Source organism: Hypomesus nipponensis, chromosome 23 (genome assembly GCF_054491055.1).
Source record: "Hypomesus nipponensis isolate SF chromosome 23, ASM5449105v1, whole genome shotgun sequence".
Classification (NCBI taxonomy): domain Eukaryota; kingdom Metazoa; phylum Chordata; class Actinopteri; order Osmeriformes; family Osmeridae; genus Hypomesus; species Hypomesus nipponensis.
Genome location: NC_140383.1, coordinates 17,760,754 through 17,786,533, shown reverse-complemented (window position 1 = coordinate 17,786,533; position 25,780 = coordinate 17,760,754). Strand labels below are relative to the sequence as shown.

The 25,780-nt window shown below is 40.0% G+C and overlaps 1 protein-coding gene across 1 annotated transcript in view; it reads left to right on the top strand.

Annotated features, from left to right (window-relative positions):
- The window catches only part of pms1 (PMS1 homolog 1, mismatch repair system component), a gene marked incomplete at its 3' end in the record, with an annotated part of 147,613 nt that overhangs the window by 28,805 nt on the left and 93,028 nt on the right, over positions 1-25,780 (top strand). The window contains 2 exon segments of the mRNA XM_084688535.1: positions 7,270-7,686; positions 7,965-8,095. Of these exon segments, the coding sequence (XP_084544661.1) occupies positions 7,270-7,686; positions 7,965-8,095 (548 nt within the window).

Sequence of the window (25,780 nt, the reverse complement as noted above, 5' to 3'; positions counted from 1 at the left end):
CATTAGTACCGTAGCTAAAAGTCTAGGAAAGTTGAGGCTACTTTTGGCTAGGTTCCTACTTAATATCTTAATCTGCAAGATAAGTGGGTTTCCCCTTCGTTCTTTTGGTGAGCAGTCTCACAAGCCCTCCTAACCAGCCATCATGGAGCCGACCAGATAAATAGTTATTTAGCACTAGCGTGGCTACCTGCATACACATACAGCTGGCAGCTTTGCTCCGTTTTGCTCCTAGATTCAGACCTTGACCCGGTAAATTGTAGAGCTAGCTAACTACTAGACTTCCGCTGTGTGGGAATCGCAAGAGCTAAACAATCGAGGGGTGTACAAAAATACAGGAGCACACCCCACAATTTCCCAGAAATTGTACCCTCTCTAGTTTGACTTGTAATCTACAGTAATGTCATAATAAATCGTAAAATGAAAATGTGTTTTTGAGGCATGTTTATTATTTTAACGATTGAAAACAGACCGCTGTCGGATGTGTTGTCCAACAGAGGATAATGTCATGATGGTAACGCCTCTCTGAAATTGCAAACTACTGTTTCCAAAAGTAGATGTACTAATAATATCAGCATATATCATATTGTACATTACATGACACAATTGTGTATTTTATCCCAATGTTAAATGAGCAAATAGTTATGCCCTGGCCTTTGCCTATGGCATTTCTGCAGCTGTCTTGCAGTTTTAAGTTGCTAGCTCTAGCTGTAACTACTGTCTTTCTAATGCAAGCACACCCAATTGAGTTCAGTCAAGACAATCACGTTTTAGATTTGAGCATTTATTGACATGGATTGACATGACATGGATATAGGTATAGGTTTGATTTTGGCGGAGTGGATAATCTAAGGGAAGCACTCTCTGCCTCCTAGATGCGACACATGCATACATGACATATGAGGCAGGGAGCAATAGGGACTTAATCCCCCGGACGGATAGAACATACAGACAGCAAGGGGGAGAAGGGGATGGTGGAGGGCGCAGTGTTTCCTCTGTTGATTTTGCCGTGGCAGCAGGGGGGTGGGTTTGGACAGACCTGCCCCCACTGGTAAAAAAAATCCTAGCGGAAACACTGGGGCAGCAGCAGCACTGATCATACAACAACAGGAGTGAGTGTGTGCGTATCCGCGTGGCCTTGATGCCTTTGAGGCCCAATGGGCTTGTGCTGGCTAACACACATCTGGCCCGATTGCCCTGCCTGAACTACCTTCGCTCATTAGGTACATTACATTCACATTTAGCAGACGCTATTGTCCAGAGCGACTTACAGTAAGTACAGGGACATTCCCCCGAGGCAAGTAGAGTGAAGTGCCCTGCCCAAGGACATAACGTCATTTGGCACGGTCGGGAGTCAAACAGCAACCTTCTGATTAATAGCCCGATTCCCTAACCGCTCAGCCATCTGACCCCAGGTATAAGGTCTGGGGTTGATTACAGGTGCGGCTTTTGCATTTGGAAGCAGTTGCTGTGAACCCACAACATGCCGTTGAAAGAGCTCTCAATGCAAGTGAAACAGGCCATCAATAGGCAAAAAAGCAGGAACATTAGGAGTGGCTAAATCAACAATTTGGTACATTCTGAAAAAAAAGAACATACTTAGTGAGCTTGGCAACAAAAAAAGGTGGCGGATGATCGCAGGATCCTTTCCGTTGTAAAGAAAAACCCATTCACAACATCCGGCCAGGAGGTAGGTGTTTCATTTTCCATGTCTACCATAAAGAGAACACTTCACAATAGCAAATAGAGACGGTTCACCACAAGGTTCAAACCATTCACTAGTCTCAAGAATAGAAAGGCCAGATTTAGCCAAAAAAAACAAATCTAAAAAAGCCAGCCCAGTTCTGAAACAGCACTCTTTGGACAGATTAAGCTAAGATCTCCCTGTACCAGAATGATGATAAGAAAAAAGTATGAAGAAGGCTTGGAATGGCTCATGATCAGAAGAAAACCACATAATCTGTAAAACACGATGGAGGCAGTGTCATGGCATAGGCATGCATGACTTCCAATGGCACTGGGGGGACACTAGTGTTTATTGATGATGTGACAGAAGACTGCACAGATGGATCATGACCCAAAACATAAGGCGAAAGCAACCCAAGTTCAAGTATTTTATTGTCAGATGCACAGAACGACACAGGGTAAGATTGGCACAGAAATTCTTTGAACAAGACAGCGCAAGCATAACATGACATAAGTACTCAGAACATAGGTTACACCTTTTAATAAGCTAACATATAACATAATAAACCTCCTTAATATACAAAATAATAAACAATGCAGTATACTAAACCTATAATACACATAATATCCTATACTAACTGGTAACCCTTCCTTTTACAGTCCCTTAAGTACTAGGTATTTACATAGAAAGTAAAGGGTATGTTTTGTGTTTTATTGGGTATTACCGATTGGTACCAAGGTGGTAAATACAGAGATAATTTGAAGTATTTACCCACTAACTATTTACTAACGTGCTGGTTATTACTTGGTAATTTTCACTGGTCCTAATTAGGTAAAGACAGAAGACAAAACTTAGTATTTACCTGGAAACTTATAAATACTATTTAAATACCACTGGAGATATGGTAAATTATAATGTGTTATTGGGTAAACACCACTGCTACTAAGTAGGTAAAGATGGCCAAGCTTCAGCAGAATTATGAAAAAAATACTCTACTATTACCCTGCAATTACCTAAGGTTAATGCCGGTAACAGTCCACGTCTAATGAGAATATAAGATATTGCTTTCCAATACAATACCTTTTCAGATACATTTATCGATGATGGCTTCATTTACTTGGCTGGTATACCTACCTCCGCGGGAAGAGTTTCTCTACTATCATGGTAAATCTTCTTGGATACATCCTGCGCATGTTTGGACTATTTACTCAGTAAGTAATCTGAAACTGGACTGTAAAAGGAAGCCATATTTGTTTCCATGGTGTTACCAGGTTCTTACCATATTCTTTGTAAGCGAATACCACATTGTCAATGTTACCCTTAGTATGAACTTGTTATATAAGTTCCAGAAGATACCAGGTAAAACATGGCTATGTACTCAGTAAGTAATCTGAAACTGGACTGTAAAAGGAAGCCGTGTTTGTTTCCATGGTGTTACCAGACTCTTACCATATCCTTTTCAACTGTTCATTCCCTTTTCATGCAATAAACACAAACTGGGATTTTGTTTCAAAGGAAAACGTGACACTTCACTCTGTAAATTGTAACATTATTGACCAAACATGAACAAATACAAAGGTTAAATCTATACAAACCTCCATATAAAAACACGTCAGTATTAGTTTGGCCCCTATGGTTTGTCTTTCTACAGCTCCTGTAAGATAAAACATGTCTACAAATATCTAAGATTCTACCTATTTTATTTTAGAATACAGAATAATCGATTGCCACATTTATCTGAGTATCCTGTGTGGTAGCCAAGGATGCTGTGGTAGTTTTGGTTCTTTAGAAGTGTTTGCACACTGGGCATCGTTTTTTTCCTTGCCAGCAGCCTCTCCCTTTGGAGCCTTCTTATTAAGCTTTTAACGCCTTGAGCCGTCCTCTGAAGTAATATTTTTGTAAATGCCATACTACTAAAACAGATGTTCAATGGGTCTAAGTTGTAATAGCACTCAGGAGCTTCATTTTCTTAGCGAGAACAGCTGTGGACGTAGATATCACACACCGTGAGATTAAAATGGCTAGCAAAGATTTAAATGGCTAATTTTGGACTCAAAATATGTTCTGGTCCAATCATCGTTCTACTGGTAGGTAATGGACGATAATAGACCGATGGCTCATCCAATCACCTGCCAACTAATATATGGAAGTTCCGGGTTTTATTCTGAAAAGTTTCTGTCATCAATGAGGTGGTTTTGACAGTTGTTTGGTTTCGTGAGCTAACTCCAGCAGCAGTCTTGCATTACTAGGTAAGTCACAAAATAACACACAGCCTAATTACATCATTTATTTGTCAATAAGAAGTATAGAAATGCATATTAAATGATTGTATTTTGAAAATAAAGTTAGGCTATAGCTAGGCTGCTAGACAGCTACCTCTCAATCGATATTGCCTGGTTGCTCGTCCACGTTGCTAACATGTTTATTTTCTTTTTATGATCTGTCTTGTAGTTCACAGTCCAGAGGATGATATCCACCGCTATCGTGTTCGGCGCACCAGGAGCATGACCCTCTGCGGAAAACTAAATGTTGACAAGAGCACATAGCTTTGACTGCCATTATTGGGGCAATTGTGATTTACCCTTTGTATTTGTTCATGTCATGCCATGGAAACAGTGCTCTAATTTAAAATAATGTTACAATTTACAGAGTGAAATGTCATGTTTTTCTTAGTAACATAAACCACGCTTGTGTTTATTGCATGGAAAAGGGAATGAACAGTTGAAAAGGATATGGTAAGAGACTGGTAACGCCATGGAAACAAACACGGCTTCCTTTTACAGTCCAGTTTCCGATTAATTACTGAGTAAATAGTCCAAACATGCGCAGGAACATACCCAGTATCCAAGAAGATTTACCATGATAGTAGAGGAAAACTCTTCCCGCGGAGGTAGGTATACCAGCCAAGTAAATGAGGCCATCATCGATAAATGTATCTGAAAAGGTATTTTATTGGAAAGTAATATCTTATATTCTCATTAGACGTGGACTGTTACTGACATTAACCTTAGGTAACTGCAGGGTAATAGTAGAGTATTTTTTTCGTAATTGTGCTGGAGCTTGGCCGTCTTTACCTACTTTGTAGCAGTGGTATTTACCCAATAACACATTATAATTTACCATATCTCCTGTAGATACCAACTTACTACCAGCGGTATTTAAATAGTAATATTTAGTTTCCAGGTAAATACTAAGTTTTGTCTTCTGTCTTTACCTAATTAGGACCAGTGAAAATTACCCAGTAATAACCAGCACGTTAGTAAATAGTTAATGGGTAAATACTTCAAATTATCTCTGTATTTACCACCTTGGTACCAATCGGTAAAATACAATAATACAGAAAACATACCCAGTAATGACCAGCACGTTAGTATTTAGTTAATGGGTAAATACTTCAAATTATCTCGGTATTTACCACCTTAGTACCAATCGGTAATACCCAATAAAACACAAAACATACCCTTTACTTTCTATGTAAATACCTAGTACTTAAGGGACTGTAAAAGGAAGGGTTACCTACTAACCTTATAATCTATACTAACCTAGAGACAAGTAGGGTACAATTAGTGAAATATTGCTGATTGTGCAACCAGTAGCTGAAGTGACAGTGTGTAAAGTGTGAGTGTTGACAGTGTTTTAATGACCAGAGTTGGGTAACGTTACTTTATAAGGTAACTAATTACAGTTACTAGTTACATTTCTTGTAAAGTAACTAGTTACATTACTTAGTTACTTGCTGTAGAGAGTAAGGCGTTAAGTTACTTTTGCGTTACATTAACAGAAGTCTTTTATTTCTAAGACAATTCACCTTGGTCTCTAATGCCCAGAAGGCACGTTTAATGGGTTGACCTCAACAATAGCACATATTGAACTGAATATTCAGTGTCACTTGCATACAACATGATAAATCCTCCTTTTACTGCAAGATGGATCAAGGTAATGATCCACCATAATGAAAAACAATATTTGCATAAAGTTCTTGAATCAAGAAACTCTTTAATCAATAAATCATTTTGTAAAATGCCAGGCAGAAGTCTAGTAGTTAGCTAGGTCTACAATGTACAGGGGCTAGGTCTGAATCTAGGTGCAACGGTAATTATAGCTATGTATCTGGTAGCAAAATGGTGTTCACTTTACTTATGTACTGAACCAGACTATTTAATTTACTGTAATATAATTCCAATCCTAAACCGCTGCAACGATACAGTGACGCATCACACAAGCTTGAGTTCAATACATTATTTAGAGTGACCTTACGGGAGCCTACTGTACATGCAAGTCTTAAATAACTATTTAGCTGGTCGGCTCCATGACGCCGGGTAAGTCCCGGTTCGTGAGACTTCTCACCAAAAGAACGAAGGGAAACCCGTCTAGCAGATTAACACATTTTTTTAGGTACCTAGCGAAAATTAGCCTAAACTTTCCTAGACTTTTAGCTACATGCTGAGGGCTCGCCACCAAAAAAACTTGAGTAACTTGAGTAACGTGTTATTTTTTGGAACAAGGAACTAGTAACGTATTCATTCAATTAAATAAGTAACGCGTTAAGTTACTTTTTACGTAACAAAAGTAGTGTAACTACTGTAATGCCTTACTTTGTAACGCGTTACCCCCAACACTGTTAATGTCCATATCAATGTTCATTCAGAAGCCTGAAGGCCCTTGGAAAGAAACTGTAGTCCAGTCTGAGTGTGCGAGAGCGAATGCTTCGATATCGCCTGCCAGTGGCAACTTAAAAACCCATACGTTTAAGTAAAAAAAAAAAAGTGTAATATTCTGCAAGTGGGCCGATCATTCACCTGATTTCTACGGTAGCCCACGGGTGCACACCACAGCAACATTAGCAAAGCAAACTAAAGTTGAAAACACAACAACATTAACACACAACACAACGACATTAACAAAAAATAAATAAATAGAATATTTTTTTAAAGAAACCTGTTACACTGAACATAATTACACAGTTAAGATGCTTGAAAACAGTTACACTTAAAATAATTCTATAGTTTATTGCAACCTGTAGTTTATAGCAGTTTACTTTGATTTGTTAAAAAAAGGTTGAGGTTTGTATTACTTACAGTGTGTGAAATAAACTGCAATGGAGTCTGAAAACAAAGTGTGTATGTGTGTCCAGGCGCAAAAAATATTATGTACCAAAGGGGGGGCCTAGCAGAGACAGTCTGGGAATCACTGACATAAGAGGAAACTCAGCGTTTGGTCATGTCAATGGGTTCCAGACTTCAAGCAGTCATTGTCTGTAAAGGATTCTCGACAAAATATTAAAAAGGAAAATGTTATGGATGATTGTCAATTTGTTCAAGAAATATGGGGAATAAAAAATGTTGGGAGTTTCATACAATATTTGGTTCAACCTTTTGAATTACAGCTGAAAGTCTGCATTTTAATTGCATCTCGGTTCATTCTTTTTAAAGCCATTGTGGTGGCGTACAGAGCCCAAATTATGAAAATGGTGTCACTGTCCAAATAATGGACCTAACTGTAATACAATGTTGCAAATGCTACTCAATCATTGAAATCAAAAATTTTGACATATTAACAGGGTCATCTATTTTTGGTCACTGCAGGTATGAGGAGAAGGCAAAGAAACACTCAAAGTGCTATGACCATTCAACACTGTCTCTGCTCCAAGACCAGAAACGCAAGGACACACTTTCCAACCAGAACGTCCTGACCCAGGTGTTCTCCCCGCAGCCCCAGAAGAGGAAGAATACTGGGTTAAAACTATCCCAGCCCCTTCCTTTTAGTATAACTGCTCTTAAACTGAAGCTCCATCGTCTATCATTCCAGAGCGGACCAAGACCAAGAGGTCACAGTCTTGTAAACAGCCTAGCCTCTCAGAGCCCCTGGGTCATTTTATATGGTAGCAAGCTCATGTTGTTAAATCCGTATCGGGCAGAGGAGTCTCTGATTTTTAAGAGACTTCTAGAGAATAGCATACTTCCAACTGTGACTCTACGGAACCCTATACAGTTGACAGACAGGTAACATATGTTTATAAAGGTGTCTTAAGTAACTTTTCACCCCATTTATGGCTTGACAACCTTCACAATATCTATGTTAAAGACCAGCAATTGATTAACTTTATACAAAAGCAATACGTGCTTTTGATGTTTTCCAATTCAGGTTTTCTTACTCAGTGAGACAAATCCGGTCTGTCTTGCAATTGAGCTTGACTTCTGCGATTGGTTTGGATTTTGCACAGGTTTTGCCTTTGGTGTGCATTCAGTGCAAAAAAATAAGTTATTATGTTTTTTTGCAGTGAACTTGGTGGTGCTGAGTATGCCCAAGCTCTATATGCAATGGCTATTGGGAGTCCAGAGCTTAATGGAATGACCGTCTTTGCTGACCCCAGGCTTGTGGCAAATGGCTTTGAAATCAAACTCAATCCAGGTAAGGAAATCTATGAAGATAGCTACTATGAATTATATTCTACTGCAAGAGGTTACTTGAAGCTATCCATTTTTATTAGATTACTAGATTTAGGTTGATTACAAGGATACTATAACAAAAGAAGGACTAGTTGATTAACATAGCATCAACTTAGTTTAGTATTCCCACTGTCACTCTTAGGTAATACTGTTGTCATTTTTGCATCCTTGACAACATAAACTATAGTTACTTGGTACCACAATATGGATAATACAGACAAAATTCGACAGTTCTAAGTTTCCGAATAAGTTATTATTAATTATTATTTGGTTTGAAAATAAGACACATTTTAAAGAGTGAACGTATTGAGAGATTTATAGTTTTTCATAGAAAATATGACATTTGATTCAGACATTAGATACCTTTTAGGGAGGCCAAGTCCACTAACAAAGGGAAAACCGCTTTGCTGTTTTACCATTGTGTTGGTTGTGTATTGACATTGAAAGCACTGACCTTGATGCACTGTCTTGCTGGACATTACATACTTCACTACATACACCGTTTGCCACTGGTTAAAAAGAAAAGCTATTACTACTTCTTGATTGCTGTATAAAGGTCTCAAGGAATGTCCAGTTTCATGTAACAGGCTGAGTAAAAGGTTGGACGAGTTGGACACCATTAATGTCATAGTTCACAAATAATTTAGAAAAATGTCAATCCTAAAGCCCAAAGGAACAGGATTACAGTCAATTACTAATGATCATGTTTGGTGAGAAAAATGCTTCAATAACATTTGGCATGAGGATTTGCATTAGGGTTGCAACTAACAACTATTTAGGATTCCTCCGTCAGGAGGATTATTCTTGTAATTTATCTCATGAACACATTGGTAAAAAGTTTGAAATTTGGCATAACGATACAACATGCCTCAACTAAGCCCCAAACACAGACTGGCCCACATCAGACCATAGGGGGCGCCCCAGGCCATGCCCAAATGTCCACTTTTCAGAGTGATTGCATTTCCACCCCATTGCTCCAATTCTTCTGAAACTTGGTGTGCATGCCTCATTTTTCATGAGGAACAAAAAAGCCTCATGGACCCATAAGGTCCGCCATGATGGATTTTCCTGTACAGTGATAAATTGAGAAAACCTTCAAAATAGATATCCTCCTACAAAAAAGGTAAAATTGACTTGAAATTTTTTACAGATATGTATCATTGACATATTTAAAAATGTTACTTAAGACAGTTGAATCAAATACAAAATGGCTGAAAGGGGTGTATTTATGTACATGTCCACATTGCCTCAATATGTTTGTGTCACTAAATCAAATGTCATTTTGAATTTTGAACCTAATAGGCTTTAAGATGACACCATCCTGAAGTACCATACAAAGTTTCACCTTGATAAGTGAAAATATGTCAGAATTACAGCTGTTTGAGCTTGGACCAAATCTGACAATGCTTGCCATTGGAGAAACAGCTTATTTTATTATCCAGTTGATGACCTGGCAATGGCTCATTGGATGAGAGGTTGTGCTGGTAAACGAAGGCTTGTAGGTTCAAAACCAGTCAAAGGCTTACATTTTGTTGTTGTTGACAGAACGTTTTCTTGTCTTCCGGTCAATCCCTCCGGTTGTAAAACATAGCAATTAGTGTTTATTTGAGCCCATAACAACACTCCGATCATCTGTTTAGCGAGACTGTGTAAACCACTGCAAAACAAGCCAGGTTTACAACAGTAGTTAGCTACTTGGAGTCTACGCATGGTAGTGTCAGAGTCACAACCAAATTAGCTCGAATGAAGTATAAGGATTGTTCAGCCTGTTGCCTGTTGCGTAAATTCATTTCAGGAACCTAAGCCAGGACAAATCGCCACTGATGCTAGGCATGATTTGAAATTCCCTTACATGACAAGTTTTAGCACCCCAAGCAACCTTTTTAAAGCACTAAGAGTAAGCTATTTTTTACAGCAGCAACCCAGTCATCCCGTTGTCCAGTTTTTATGTCCCATATATAAATAGGACAAAATTACAGCTGTTTGAAATCTGACAATGGATGCCATTAGAGAAATGTCTTTTTTTCTGATTCAAAAACTGATTGGTTAAAGGTCTAAGTCTGTGAATGGCTTAGTAGGATGAGATTCAGTACTGATGTGCGAATGGTGGTGGGTTTGAATCCAGTCAGAGGTACAAACCTTTTTCTTTTATTCTGACAGAAATTACAGTTTCATGTCTTCTGGTTAATCCCAGTGTAACTATGATGTCAATTTTACAACATTTTGCCATTTCTAAGGAGGAATCCGCCATTGCTGCTTGCAGCTATATTTTGTAGTTGTCATTTATCCTGCTGTTGAGTCCCCTTCATTCATGGCTCCAACTTGCAGGTGTTTTCTCATCAACATGGTGCTTACTGCCATGCAAGAAAAGTTTGACATAGTTTGTAGGTAATACTCCAATGACTCTCATTTCATATGAAGTGCAGGAAGACCAGTGCGCCACCATGATGGTTGGAGGCCATAACAGGGGCTTTAGAACTACATTTTGTTCTGTAAAATTGACTGAGGTGCTTGATGGTTTGCTTATGTCTTGATACTTAACACTAGTAGAAATGTCTTCTGTGTTATGCAGCACCCCCTAACCAAAATATCTTTAACCCAAGTTTCAAAGTAATTTTCAAATAGTTTTTCCTTCATTCACAGTTTGTGGCCTTATTTGTCCTCGTAAAAAAAAAAGAAATGCCTCCAAGTCATCACTGTTTTGAGGGGTTTTACAGGTCACCTCAGTTGACATGACATTCTGACAGACAAAGTGTCCTGGGGTTTGTACCACAGTGCAGGTGGAAAGAATGGCCTTTGGAAAGAATTTACAGTGTTCACTGCCAACCTTAGTCAATCAGTTTGAATAGGTGCGGTAAGGTGTGGAAGAACAGGTGTACAAGTTTGTCTCTGTTCCTAAGGTTGCATTTTTGTTGCATGTACATACAGTAGTTAAATAAAAAGAGCTATCTGAACAAACTGTGTTGTATTTTGATAATTTACAATTTACAACACAGAATATAATATTAAGGTAACAAATTTACTTAATATAAGTCATTGCTTAGCCCAAGGGTGGGCAATTAATTTTCCCGAAGGGCCACATGAGAAATTGGGACCGTTGTGGCAGGCCGAACCAATGGGCTGAACTTAATTCTGCCCAATATTAATTTGATTACTTTATTAAAAAAAACAGTAAATTATATGGTTTTGAGCTGGTACTGGGAATATGTTTCAATATTTTTGTCAAATCATATTGACAATATGTCATATGTAAATATTGACATATTTACAATAAGGCTATGAAAATATGTCAAGTGTCTTAAAAAAACAAAAACCTTTAAACCTTCAAGGGGCAATTGACTCCAAAACCGATTTTACCTTGTCATAGTTAAATAACGACAGTTCGGTGAGTAAACTGAACATACCGTGAATATCAAAGTCCATTGACACTTCTTTCCGATTCAAATCTCAAAAAGAAAAAATTTGGCTGTAAAACGCTAGCTTTTCAACAAAGCTACCGGTCCTACGTAGGACCGGTGATTGCCCTCTTATTGGCTCTGGTCTGTATCTTTGTCACGCCACAGAATTTACATCCAGACCAGCCCGAGGTAGCGTCTATCTCCGATATTAGTTTAGCTGCGCGCTGCTCTGTGTAGGCTACTTATAAGGAATTACAAAGAAGAACGTTTTGAATTATAACAAGGATATTGAAAATGGACCACGGTCGTAAATGCTGTGTTCCAGGCTGTACAGGGAAGGCTAACACTCAGTCTTCCCAAGGAGCCAAACATTCAACAGGCATGGCTGCTGTTGTCTATGAGAAGATCCCGGCGAAGTTCGACACTCATTCATTTGCTCTGAACATTTCACCCAAGACAGTTTTGACAACCTTGGACAATTTCAAGCAGGATTTGCTAGGAAGCTGAACCTGGAAAGAGGTGCTGTTCCGACAGTATGCTCATTGCAACCGCAAGCTATAAGGACAGTATGATGTTGTGCTAACAGTTATTAGCAATGCTAACGTTTCCTGTATATAGCATACCAGGTAGAATGCTAAATACGTTTCTACACACATCAAATGACTCTAGCTAGACTAGCTATCGTCGGCATTAGAAGGGAAGCTTCCGAAAAATAGCCAGAAAACGAACAGCAGTCTGGCTTATTGCTAACGCCTGTCTAAATAATCTATTTGAAAGAACTGGAGAAAGGCAGGTTCTAGATACAGGATACGTTAGCATTGCTAGTAACTGGTACTGGTAACACCTAGACTGTAGGCATGTAAACAAGTTTAGCTTGCTAGTTAACGCAAGACCATAGGTAGAATGTGTGATAATTTAGCCTAGTTTATTGGCAATGGGGCTAACGTTGATTCATGTTCCTGACTGTGTTTCATTTAAATAAATCTCACCATTAGTGCTCGAAATATTGGAAAGCAGCAACCCATGATCACTACAACAATCATGATTACCAGAAACACTGGTGATAAGATGCCTACAATCCATGTCAATAGAGAATTGCCCTTGAACATGTTAGCTATGGCGTCCAAGATCTGATTATTATGATATCCTCCTAACATTCTGGCTTCCCGATTGGTCCTAACAATATTCTCCTGTATGTCTCTAATATTGTCAGTAGCTTTCGACAAATTACCAAGACCTTCAGATTCTGATGGAAGATATGTGCAACATGAATCGTCACCTACAATAGCACAAACACCTCCCTGAGCGGCGGTGATTGCGTCCAAAGCAATTCTATTGTTTATAGTAAATTCTCTAATTGCAGCAACTTCAGCTCCCAGCGCCTGGAATCCCATAAGTGTAGCATTAGCCACTCTAGCCACATCATGACGAGTTAACGCTATCATGTAATGATTAGAATATTGAAGTTCAGTATTCCAAAAGATGGTTTTGAACACTAGCTGCGTACGCGTAAATATCCTGAAATCACGCGGTAAAGCACTATATCTATCAGCCAAATCAGTTGCATCAGTGTTTTGCAAATGTACATAACCCATAGTTTCAGTATTGGAACGCTTAGCTCTGGAACCAGTGCGATGATGTGTCATGAATTCAATAGGTTCGACCACATATAATAAGTCGTTCAACGTACACACTCCACAAAGTCCTCGGAATAATGGTGGTAAACTTGTCCATACATTGTCACCACAGCACCAATTAAAGCCTGGGGTGGGCGGAGTTCCCATTGCGGTAACGTAATATCCCAAACCCGGACACTCAAAGATGCTCTGACACTGGGTGATTCGCAAGAAACCTACGTCCTTTGCACCAAAAGAATCCTTTTCTACTCCTCTAAGGCAAACTTCATAAGTCGAGGTTGAATTGATATTAGCTGTAACTTTAGTAGGAACTACAGATAAATCATTAGGTAAAGAAACCATATGTTTCTTGTAGAATATTGTGCATCCTATCAATGATTGCAAATCCTTAGGTACAGAGAATATAGTGGCATGAGAATTCTGTAAATCCGGATCATTTCCCTGACTTATGGAAATATTTGAATAGATTATATACTGTGACATCATGTTCAACAATCCTTTGGCTTTGACTACCATGTTACTAGCTTTGGCTACGTAGATGTTATTCAGCACAATAATTGGTCGTGCAGGAGTCTTCGAACTAGGTTGCTCTCCCAACAAGGGATGCTTTTGCAATACATACTGATATGCGAGAAGGCACATGGATGGTAATCCTTCAGGGCCTTGGAGTGAAACTGTCCAATAGGGAAACAATTCTTCTGTTGATTGAGGTAACATAGAACACGCATAGCAAGAATTAGGAGTCAATTTTCGAACCCTACCCTTGAGAGCGCGGTACCATAGATTAGATGCGAAAGGATGATCTTTATTGACTGGCATATCTTCATCTGTATATTTTACCTCATCATTTTCTTTAAAGTTTCCAGATAGATCATTAGGTGAAATTTCTGGCCATGCGGTGGGAATTGGAACTTTCCCAAATACAGTACTAGGTGGTATCCAATAAGGAGCACATCTACCTCTCCAATAAAGTGGAAGATAAGTGTAAATATTGTTATTGCACAGCCAAATCATAAGATCAGTAGCTGGCCATGGAAAAAGTGTTCCCATGAAGATCCTCTTATCTGGACAACCCTGAGTAAAACCCATACGATGCATGGTTTTAATACCCTCAGTAGAGCTGAGACAAGTTAAAGGTGCATTCATTTGTGTAGCCTTAATAACTACTGGTTGAATATTATCATATGCATCTAAATCTCGCTGAACCAAAAGCTTAGGAGTCAATTTTTTCCAGAAATCATTACAGTAATCAACGGTGACTGTGCTGGGCTTGGAAAACATGAGTGTTTGAATCATTATCAACACTTCTTCATCTTCGAGTGATTCGTATTGTGCTTCAATTGATATTATATTTTCCGTCATAGTAACGAAGTTGACTTGCTGAACATAGAATGGTTTCCTCCCTGTTGCCATCAACGGATAATATAAGCAAATCATGTCTGATTCATTCATAGGAAGATGATTCTGTACTTCAACTCCCAGAATGCTTGCAGGTGTTGGAGCGTTACGACGTATACGAACATGCTGATCAGAATTAGAATGTTCAATCAGTTCTATCCTGGCCTTGGTATCATTCCATGAAACATCATTCAAATTAGTAGGGTGTTCGAGCATGACCGCATAATTGACCGTGATCAACGCTAGAAGTGAGACGATGCTCCTCACGACCATGAACTTGATTCGATTTCTCTGTGGAGTATCCCCCATCCTTTTTTCTGGTCTCATGGTGCTCACTGCTCGGTATTGTCACCAATGTCACCACGTCTATATATCATGAAACAGAAAGAGAAAAACAACACCATATCCAAACTCAAAATAACAAAATATTTATGCTGAGGCGAGAAATATTACCCATCCCTTGAGGTTCTGTGTGCTTCGTTCCACAAGTCCTATACTGCAACTGCTATAGGAGGTGCTTGTCGTAGTCGAGATGCATGGATCCATTGTGGTTGGCCTTTAACCTTAACAGCTGTTCTGGTCACCAAAAGAACCTGAGTCGGAGGTCCGAACCTCGGTTGATCCTGCTGAGCCAATGTTTTCAAACTGCGTACTAAAACGTAATCTCCTGGCTTAAAACTATGAATACTCTGATCACCTGGAGTGGGAAGAGAATCTGTGACTTGTTGATTATTTTCAGACACAAAAGACCACAACTGTTTCACATAATTTTGTTGAGTCTCCTGCAACAAGGTTAAATCATTCGCCGGTGTTTTGTCCATCAGCACACCTAGAGGAAAAGGTCTAGCCATTAAAACTTCATGAGGGGCCAATTCTGTGCTTGAATTAGCCATTGCTCTGATAGATAGAAGTACTTGTGGAAGCGCGTCTATCCAAGTACAATGTCTTTAATGCTGTTCACTCTTTCTTGTGACAAAAATCGACAGCCATCCTTTAAGATGTATCCCAGGTAGTTTACTGATTCTTGGCAGAATTGAAGTTTGGCAAGAGAGGCCCGGTGTCCACCTGCTGCCAGATGTTTCAGCAGAGCTATCGAATCTGAGACACATTCCGTCTCATTTCTGGCCGCTACCAGAATGTCGTCCACATATTGCAATAAGGTCGAGTTACATGGAAGCGATAACTGGGCCAGATGTCTATTTACCATGGCACTGTAGACAGCTGCTGAGTCAACATAACCCATTGGAAGGCGTGTCCAAATATACTGTTGTTGTTGAAATGTAAATGCAAATAATGGTTGTGTATTTTTATGAATTGGAATTGAGAAATATGCAGAGGAGAGGTCCACCACTGTGTACCACTTAGAGTCAGCTGGTAATGCTGTTAATATTGAATTAATGTCAGGTACTATAGGTGAAATAGGTATGACTGCTTCATTAATCTTTCTCAAGTCTTGTGTAAAGCGATACTTGTTAGTACCTGGTTTCAAAATGGGATTAATAGGAGTGTTATTTGGGGACTGAGCTTTACATATAACACCTTGCTGTAATAAACTGTCAATGACAGGTTTAATTCCCTCTTCTTTTTCTTTGGATAAAGGATACTGTTTAATGTAAACTGGATATTTACTCATGTTAACCTTAGCTTCATAAGGTGGGACATCCAATAATCCCACATGGTTGGCATGTAGTGCCCATAGAGTAGAAGGTACCTCACGCAACACACATGGTGCCCATAATGATATTTTAATATTGCCATCATTACGAATCTGTGGTTTCACGGCAGTTTGTAAATCTTTAATAAAAAAGTGAGTATGTTCCACGCCATACGTCCAGATGACACAACTTTTATGAGTCTCCTCCTGATCAGGGGACTTCAATAAATATTGATTACAAGAATCAATCAAATGTGGTACATCCGAAAAAACATTTCTTACTGCACACACAAAGGTCTCAATGTTACCAGAAGTAGTCTTCCACAATAACAGAATCCCATGTGGTGAGATAAATATGTTCCTTGGCACTTTTAAATTTTCTATTCGCAGTATCAAAAGCCCTGTTGCAGTTATCAAGCCACATGTTAATACATTGATCTCGCCATTTTTCAGCTATTCGCCCGGAGATTCCCCTTGGGAATACATACGTTGCAGTAGCGCGGGGACAATTCTGTGTTTTAGGCTGTCCGACAAAGCCGGAATCTAAAAACAACCAATCGTAAATATCGTTAACCATCTCATCGTCATAAGCGGGGGGGTCGTTGAAATCGGATACTTGAGGGTACAGGGAGGTAACAGCGCTTGCGGAGTTTGTGTTTGAACCAGGCTGAACAGACAGCTCAGTTTGGGAACTATTCTGCTCCATTGCAAAGTTTGTGAATTTCCTTAGCTTCTTTTTCTTTTTTCTTTCTTTTTTTAGCAATATTGGCAGGCCATTGCTCACCCATCAACTCCCATGCAATAAAAACCTCTCGCATGTAATCCGTATCCCAATCCGAATTGCTGACAGCTAGATTATCAATAAGATATTTTCGAGCAATCTGCAACAGGTGTCTATCAAATGTGCCTTCAAGCGGTATTTGTCCGTCTGTCCATTCATACAGATTAGTCAAATAAGGTTCTACGTAAAAAAATCCGACTTTAGCGAGCATCCATTCTCTTGGGGACATATCCGTTAAACTCTTATTTGGAACTTGCTTTAAATGTGGATTGGTCTTCAAAAGTTTAGACATAACTTTACGTTCTTTACGGGGTAAATCTTTCTCAGTCTTAAATTTAACTACTAATGGCAAATTGGTACTGGTTTGACACCCCATGTTTACATACACTTTTATAAGATAATATAGTTAATATATTAATATCCAAAGTCAAACCTTTTATTTGTTTTTACATTCGTGTATTTCGCTTTAATCTTTAATTATCTTTTAAGAAGACATTCTCATACTCAGAAATTTAGCACTATAATGATTCATTATAATATGTTTTCAGTCCTTGGGGAACATTGCTCGAGTCTTACACATAAATAACGTATCTTTCAACGCTTTACCAATCACGGGCGTATCTTCAACCATTAACCAAAGTTTTTATATCGTTCGAACCAGCAACGAGACTTGTTAAATGGACTTTACAGTACCGGGAATCCTGCCCTTAAATTACAGACCTTTCTACCCAAGTATTGGAAAAAGGATTTTACGGTCCATACGTCACCATGACAACAAACAACGGCCTTTCACCGCATCTACGCAGATACCAAACCATAACCGATCTTTTAAAAGCCAAGGTCATACCCTTGCTGACGGTATTCGTCCTGTATCTGTCCCGTAGTCATTCGCTCCCCAAGCGACTATGTAGGCCTTCTCATATTACAAATAATTAGCAGTCATCGAGTGAAATAAGAGTTTCCAATTTTCAATTAATTCACTAGACTATCTAAAAGTCGTGCTTCCCGCCTGTCTCCCGTACAGAAATCATCATGTCCCCTTTAAAATTTGCCCAGGTTCGTTATCAAAGCAGCCAGTCCTCACAGGTAAGCAGAAATCAACATGACCATATAATAATTACAATCAAAATCTGCTCACCTGGTCTCAAGCTGAAGACTTTACTGTTACGTGACGCCAATCTGTTATGATGATATTCTGTTGGAGGATGGGCTAAGGAACGCACCACAATGAAAAAGAGTTGACTTCGTTTATTAATCGAGCTGCTCGGATCAGGTCACCACGACAGGCAAAGTGGTTGGCATGACTGACTAACATGTCTCTCAGATGATCATTATATATGAGCAGAACCATACAAATATAGTAACCACCAAAACATGTCCTTAAACGGTACACATTCCACAACTTAATGCACATGAAGAACAACACACAGGTGGTTCAGTAATCACTCATCGTTTATACTATTTCCTGCACGTTGCTCTTTCCAAAGGTGAAAGTGCACATTCTCCTATCTATATGTGTATTGTCCGAGACCTGCTGCGTGACCTCTTGACCACAGCAAGAGACTCAAGCTTCTCTGTACACAGAAAATCTGCGTATCAGTAGACACAATAGATTTATTTGCACGTTTTTATTTCAAGTCTCCAACTTCGGTGTTATAGCGAGTGCTGCTGTTGGCCGTGTTGCGTTTTTGCTCCCAGCTTCACTCGTTGATAACCAACTAATCAGCGCGCAGCTTATCTAAATATTAATGAGCATACCATCAAAGGAGAAAAGCTAGTGTTTTTTCCCGGGAACATTTCAGAGGATCTGTCAGAGGGCATAGAACAGCACCCGGGCCATTTTCAACCCAACCAATGTTACATACCCTATTCGGAGACCTTAAGGAACAGTGTGAAATACCCAAAAAACCCAGTCAATTGCCCCTTTCACAAGAATACATAAGATGTATGTTAAAGATTAGCAATTGAAAAGTTTTTTGATGTTTTCCAGTTCAGGGCTGCGTTTCCCGATAACGATGGATTGTAGCAACTATCGAGCAAAAAATAAAATAATTGATATTTCTTGCGTGCGTTTCCCAAACATGCTGTGTTGGCTAATCTATGTGCTTTCAAGAGTTACGAATTTTCAAGAGACACTTTTGCTACAATGTCTTTGGGAACGGCCCGTATAACTAGGATTTGTTGTACGATGGATCAGTTTTTCTTACTCAGTGAGCAGTGGCGGTGCCCCACCCCCACAATCGCACTACCTTATTATACGCCAGCAGAGGGCGCCAGACAAAAATGCCGTCCCTCTCTTCATGCCGCCCCCGGCGGCTGCTCGGTTCGCCCGGGCCTAGACCCGCCACTGTCAGTGTGACAAGTCCAGTCTGCCTTGGGCTTCAACAAGTGCATTGAAGTCTGGTTGAATGTCTGAGGTAGATATGCGAAGGGCAGCTGACAGGTGATCATCAGGGTATGTAGCTTAACTAGCGAACCATCAGCGGCCTGCGCCCACTCTGCATCAGTTAAGTTCTTGTATTTGTCCTGGAAATATAACATGTAATTTGACCTCTTTCAGAGATTTCACAAGTGTTTGAGGTAGAGTCCAAGTCAGTTCTCAAGTCTTTGGTCATGAGTAAGTGAAGTCTTACATAAGGGTCCTCGGACGCCGCAGGGAGCCGCACGGGGCCGCACAGCAAGGCTACGTACACCTGCAAAAAAATAAGTGCGTAAATACGCAGATGCAAATTGTAGATGCCACACACACGATGATTAGTTGGATTGCGGAAGTAGGAGTTAGAGTTGGAATTTCTGGCAAAATTTGAAATACATGTCTTCGTCCATGTTTGCATCTGTCGAACAAGCACACTGTATCCTCCCTTATCTACTTGATATATTGAAAAGCCTTGTTGCGTCTTCTGTCTCCGTTTCTAATTCAATTTAAGTGACTACATTCCTCCAACTTATCGTCCATCTCCTCCTCATACAATTTCACTGATTATCTCAAATGCGTCATACCAGAACTTTTTTTGTGTCTTTCCTCATAGCTAGGTAGCTAAATAAAGATAATAGATAGCTACCAAGCTATATTGGGGGAGATGCAACAAATATTGTTTCGTTTACCAAACCACAGTAACTTCTATGAGGTTTTCCTGCACTACAAGCAAACAAACCACCATTTTACACAATTGCAACGCCTAGTGCAAAATGCACAGGTTATCTACAAGGCCGCACAACTATGAATGCTGAGCACGTCTCTGCACACTTGACATAAATGACGCAGACCCGCAGAGCCATAAACCAGGCTCTACAGTGGCATCTTACCACCCATCCTTCAGTCTCTTTACTCCATTGCCTTCTGGTAGGCGCTACCGTAGCGTTTGATTTCACACAAGCAGACTGGACCACAGTTTCTTTCCAAGGGCCATCAGGCTTCTGAATGGACATTGATGTGGACATTGATACACTTCTCACGAGTCACTTTACACTTCTCACTAGTCACTTTACACAATGTCACTTTCAGCCACTGGTTGGGCTATCAACAATATTGTACTTCACTGGTCTTAATATAGGTTTATAAGGTTAGTATGTGTATTAGAGGTTTAGTATACTGTATTCAATATTTAATATTATCTGTATATTTAGGAGGTTTACTATATTTTAGCTCATCATAGATGTAATCTATGTTCTGTGTACGTATTTGTTATGTTATGCCAGGTTGCTTTGCGTTGTCTTGTCCTAAGAATTTCAGTGCCCAGTCTGACCTTGTGTTGTTCTGTGCATCCGACAATAAAATAATTGAATTTGAACTTGAATGTCTAAGTCAAGCCTGAAGTCTTTGGTCACCAAGTCATGTCTCGAGTCCCTTTTGGAGAGATCTCTAAAACCTTTCATGAATATTTCAATAGACTGCCTTGTTCATTATTATTATTACATTTAGTCATTTAGTAGACACTTTTTCCAAAGCGACTTACAAGTGAGAGCTTTACAAAAAGTGCATAGGTCAATGATCATAAACAACGAGCCCCAAAACATTGTGGGTAGCCAAAACATGAAGCATACATTGTGAAAAGCAAATAAGTGCCAATGGGTAGAACCAAAAGAGCACGTAGTTTAACAAATTTCAATTAAATAACATGATCCTCGAAAGTGCTAGAGTTTACCTGGAGGAAAGCAAGGAACAATAATATAATTCACAGCAAAAAGTTAAATCAGTTAGAACTAACCAACAATTGCAGCAAGTCCCTCAATCAGTGTCATTGTGTTCCGGGAGGAAATAAACTAACATCTGATCCAACAAATCTTTATTAAGTACTGTTGTGTGAGAGAGTCAGTATCTCTGGAGGTGGGGAGATGATTCCACCATTGGGGGGCCAGACAGGAGAAGAGCTTGGGTTGTGAGCGGGTGCTCTTGAGGTGGAACCACCAGACGGTTGTCAGAAGAAGACTGTAGGTGGGGGTGTAAGGCTGGACGAGAGACTGGATGTAGTCAGGTGCAGTCCCGTTAACCGCTCGTAAGGTCAGTACCAGGGTCTTGAATCTGATGCGGGCTGTGATTGTTAGCCAGTGGAGGGAAATGAAGAGCGGGGTAAAATGAGAGCGTCTGGGTAGGTTGATTATTATACTTGCACATAAGAGCATAACAGGCGCTATTCAAATTAAAGGTTAAAGGGGCGATTGACTGTTTTTTGGGGGTATTTCACACTGTTCCTTAAGGTCTCCGAATAGGGTATGTAACATTGTTTGGGCGGAAAATTGCCCGGGTGCTGTTCTATGCCCCCTGATACATCCTCAAATTTTCCCGGGGAAAAACACTAGGTTTTCTCCTTTTATGGTACTTCATTAATATTTAGATAACCTGCGCGCTGATTGGTTGTTTTTCAGCGAGTGAAGCTGCGGAGCAGAAACGCAACACGGCCAACAGCTCTCACTGAAACACCGAAGGTGGAGACGGAGACTTGAAATAAAACCGTGCAAATACATTTATTGTGTCTACACAACACTGTTTTCAACAGATTGACTAAATATCATCTGAAATTAAAATGTTATTTGTTTCCACTTCTTTTGTCAAAGCAAACTGGATCGATTTAGGTGGGTAGAACTTTACAGCTTAGCATCATCCAAACTATATCATGATTCAACTCAGCTTCAGTTACTGTAGCTAGATATCTTGCTGAAAAATAACCTGACAAAGATCTGGACAAACATGCATCGGGAATTGTAGATTTACATGTACCACGGCTTAATTATTCGAATGAAACATTCAGGAACATGAAATAACACGTTGGCCCCATTGCCAATAAACTAAATCATCACACATTCTACCTATGCTCTTGCGTTATCAAGGTAAACTAGTTTACATGCCTACAGGTGTTTTCGTTATCTAGCTGTTCTTGCATTCCTTGCAAATCAGCGTTAATAAAAAGCAGATGAGCTAGAGTCTTGCTAACATTGACTCGACGGGCATGGTGATGTATACCGTAGCTCTAGCGTAGAAGATCCCTGTGCAGTTCGACCTTCAATTACACATTTCCTCGAACCATTTCACCAAGGACGGTTTCGAAAACCTCGGACAATGTAAAGCAGGATTTGCTATGAAGCTGTTGCTGAAAAGAGGTGCGTTCCGACCTTATGTTCATCACAACCACAACAGTTATTAGCAATGCTAACGTATCCTGTATCTTGCACCTGCCTTTCTCCAGTTCTTTCAAATAGATAATCTACACAGGCGTTAGCAATAGGCTAGACTGCTGTTTGTTTTCTGGCTATTTTTTGGGAATCTTCCCTTCTAATGCTGACTACAGCTAGTCTAGCTAGGGTCATTTGCTAAGTAAGGTACACTATTTTGATGTGTTTGGAAACGGATTTAGCCTTCTACCTATAAAGGAGACGTTAGCATTGCTAATAGGCTACTGTTTGCGACAAAATCATACTTACAGCTTGCGTTTGTGATGAGCATACGGTCGGAACAGCACCTTTTTTCAGCAACAGCGGCTTAGCAAATCCTTCTTTAAATTGTCCAAGGTTTTCATTAAAATCTGTCTGGTGAAATGGTCCGAGCAAAGTAATAATTTAGTGTCGTACTTTATAGGGATCTTCCCATAGATAAACATCAGCCATGCCTGTCGAGTATCTGGTTCCTTGAGAAGATTATAAAAAGTGTCAGCATTCCCAGTACAGCCTGGAACACTGGATTTACGATGGTCCATTTTCAATATACTTTAAAAACGTGTTATTTGCGTGGAAGTGCACAGAGCAGTGCGCAGCTAAACTAGTGTCTGACCAGAGGGCGGGTAAATGTACATTTTGGGGCTTGACAAAGTTGATGCCACACGTCACAACTTGCATTGACGTCAAAACTTGCACTGTTTCAAAAGCTAGCGTTTGCAAATTGCAGTTTCAAAAAGTGAAGTTTCAATGGGAAAGAGGTTTCAATGGACTTTGACGTTCACTGTATGTCTATTTTACAAACCAAACTGTAATTTTTCAACTATGACAAGGTAAAATCGTTTTTTGCAATCAATCGCTCCTTTAACATTTATAAGAATTTAAATACTTAAACCATAAACCTTGTGATGGACCGTGGCCACGTCTGTTACACTTGCATATTAAATATATTAAATATGCAAGTAAACAGTCAACCAGAAACTAACAAAATAACCAAAACTAGGTGTGAAAAAACCTACAAATGATGGTCAAAATGGCTTTAGTTTTTCTCTTTCTAAATTTATTTCATACATAAGTTTGGTATTTTTGGTGAAAATGAAATCTGTCTTTTAACTGATTAGCTGTGCCAGTTGAATTTAATCCTTGTGAAACGCCCCTCGCCTGGCATCATGGCTGCAAAAAGCAGGAGTCCCATCTGGGACTACTTTGAATATGACTGTGTGTCAGATAAAATCAAGTGCCTTGCAGTGGAATCAAATATGTGGAATATTTCTCAAGGGGAAAAATCAATGGAAAAGTCCATTTGAAAACCGCGCACAAGAAGGCTAACCTAGCATAGGCTATCTTGAAAATATAAGGGAGAACGCCAGGCCCCCTCTCCCAAAACAGAAGCTAACCCCAGGCCAGGCAGTATGATGGAGCCCGAGACAATTGTAAACCAGAAAACACTAATGCAGTGCTTCCACCAATGACCCAATAGCTGATGGTTAGTAAACACGCAGGAACACCACAGGCGGAAGGAGGCATTGGTTCATATGTTTATTGAGACTGGGATGTTTACATGACTATGTGGGTTGCCTTCAAAACCTTTTGCACTTCACTCATGCCAAAATTCAAAACACTTGGGTACTCGTATAAAAGAGTGCAGCTTTCATACCAGAAAATAGCGTACGGCCAAAACTTGAAAAGTACCTACGCACAGAAATATTCACATGCATAAAACCGGTCGCACACCAGGTCCTGCGCACCTTTCCTTTATAAATCACAATCAACGTGAGATTGACTGCACGTGAACGAGCCACTGACCCCGCCTTTCCTCCTCCTATAAATGAATATGCAGGTGGACTATAAATGCGCTCCTGAGGTCATTTCTTTGTCTCATTTAAATTCAGATGCTGATTTACATGTACTGTTTAGCTGAAATATGAATTGTAAAAACTTACAACAATGGTGGTCAAAGGATTCTGTTCTCTTGTTGGTCACGGCAACCTCGCCCCCGCCTCTGACGCAAGCGGTTCTTAATACGGACCAAGGTGTATCCGTAAAAAGACACACGGACAGACGGATAGTCAGGAAAATCAGGAGGTACACGCAGAGCTCTGCGAGGGCTCTGCGAGGACACGCAGAGGGCATTCCCCGTGTGCGTGTGCGTAAAAACGCAGAAGTATAAATCAGCCTTTAGCGTGACATGCATTTCCTGAGTGATTTTGACGTTCGTTTGACACCCTCAAGTTTAACAGAAGTTATTAAGTGGTGGTAGCCTGGCTGCCAGCCCAACTTCCCCTCGCCCACAAAAAAATTTGGTCGGGAAGTTGGGTCTGGAGGGTCTCGTATTGGGGAACAACTACAGAAAACCAGAATCTGGGCGTACCAATGAAATTGCCAGGGCGGGCTTTATACGATGATGGACAGATGATCAACAGTAACGTAATCACCCACGTCACAAAAGAGCGCTTAAGTTGAATTCGTTTTGAACCAACAACTTATTACGTTGCTCTGATTGGTTGTAGGTCTATCCAATTGAGCGAATAGGCATTTGTTTTCCAGGCTCGTTTGAAACACGCCCCGTAGTCAAAGCCCAACGAAGAGTTCTCAGACTCATATTCTGACTAGAATTATGAGTATGACAACGTCAGGCTAAAGTGGTGGCGGATTAAACAGTGTATATAGCCTAGCATTTTCCGTTTTGGTTTTGATGTGATCATCCACATTAATAATCAAACTTTTATTTTTTTGTTTGAGCAGTCAATGTCATAGACCCCATGACAGTAACTGAAGTGGAAACTTTTATGTATTGTGTGTTTCGGATTTAGAATTTACATTTAGTCATTTAGCAGACGCCCTTATCCAGAGCGAAGTACAGGGACATTTCCCTGTGGCAAGTAGGGTGAAGTGCCTTGCCCAAGGACACAACGTAAGTTGTCACAGCCGGGAATCGAACTGGCAGCCTTCAGATTACTAGCCCAATTCCCTAACCGACCAGCTGACTCTTTGCCACCTGACTCTTTGCCACGTTACAGAGGCAGACAAGACTTTGCGGACGGTCCGCACATTCTCACGTCTGCTCAAAAGTTTCTGAAAAGTAAATTTTTATACATCTCACCGTGTGTGTGAACCAGCGTACGCAAGC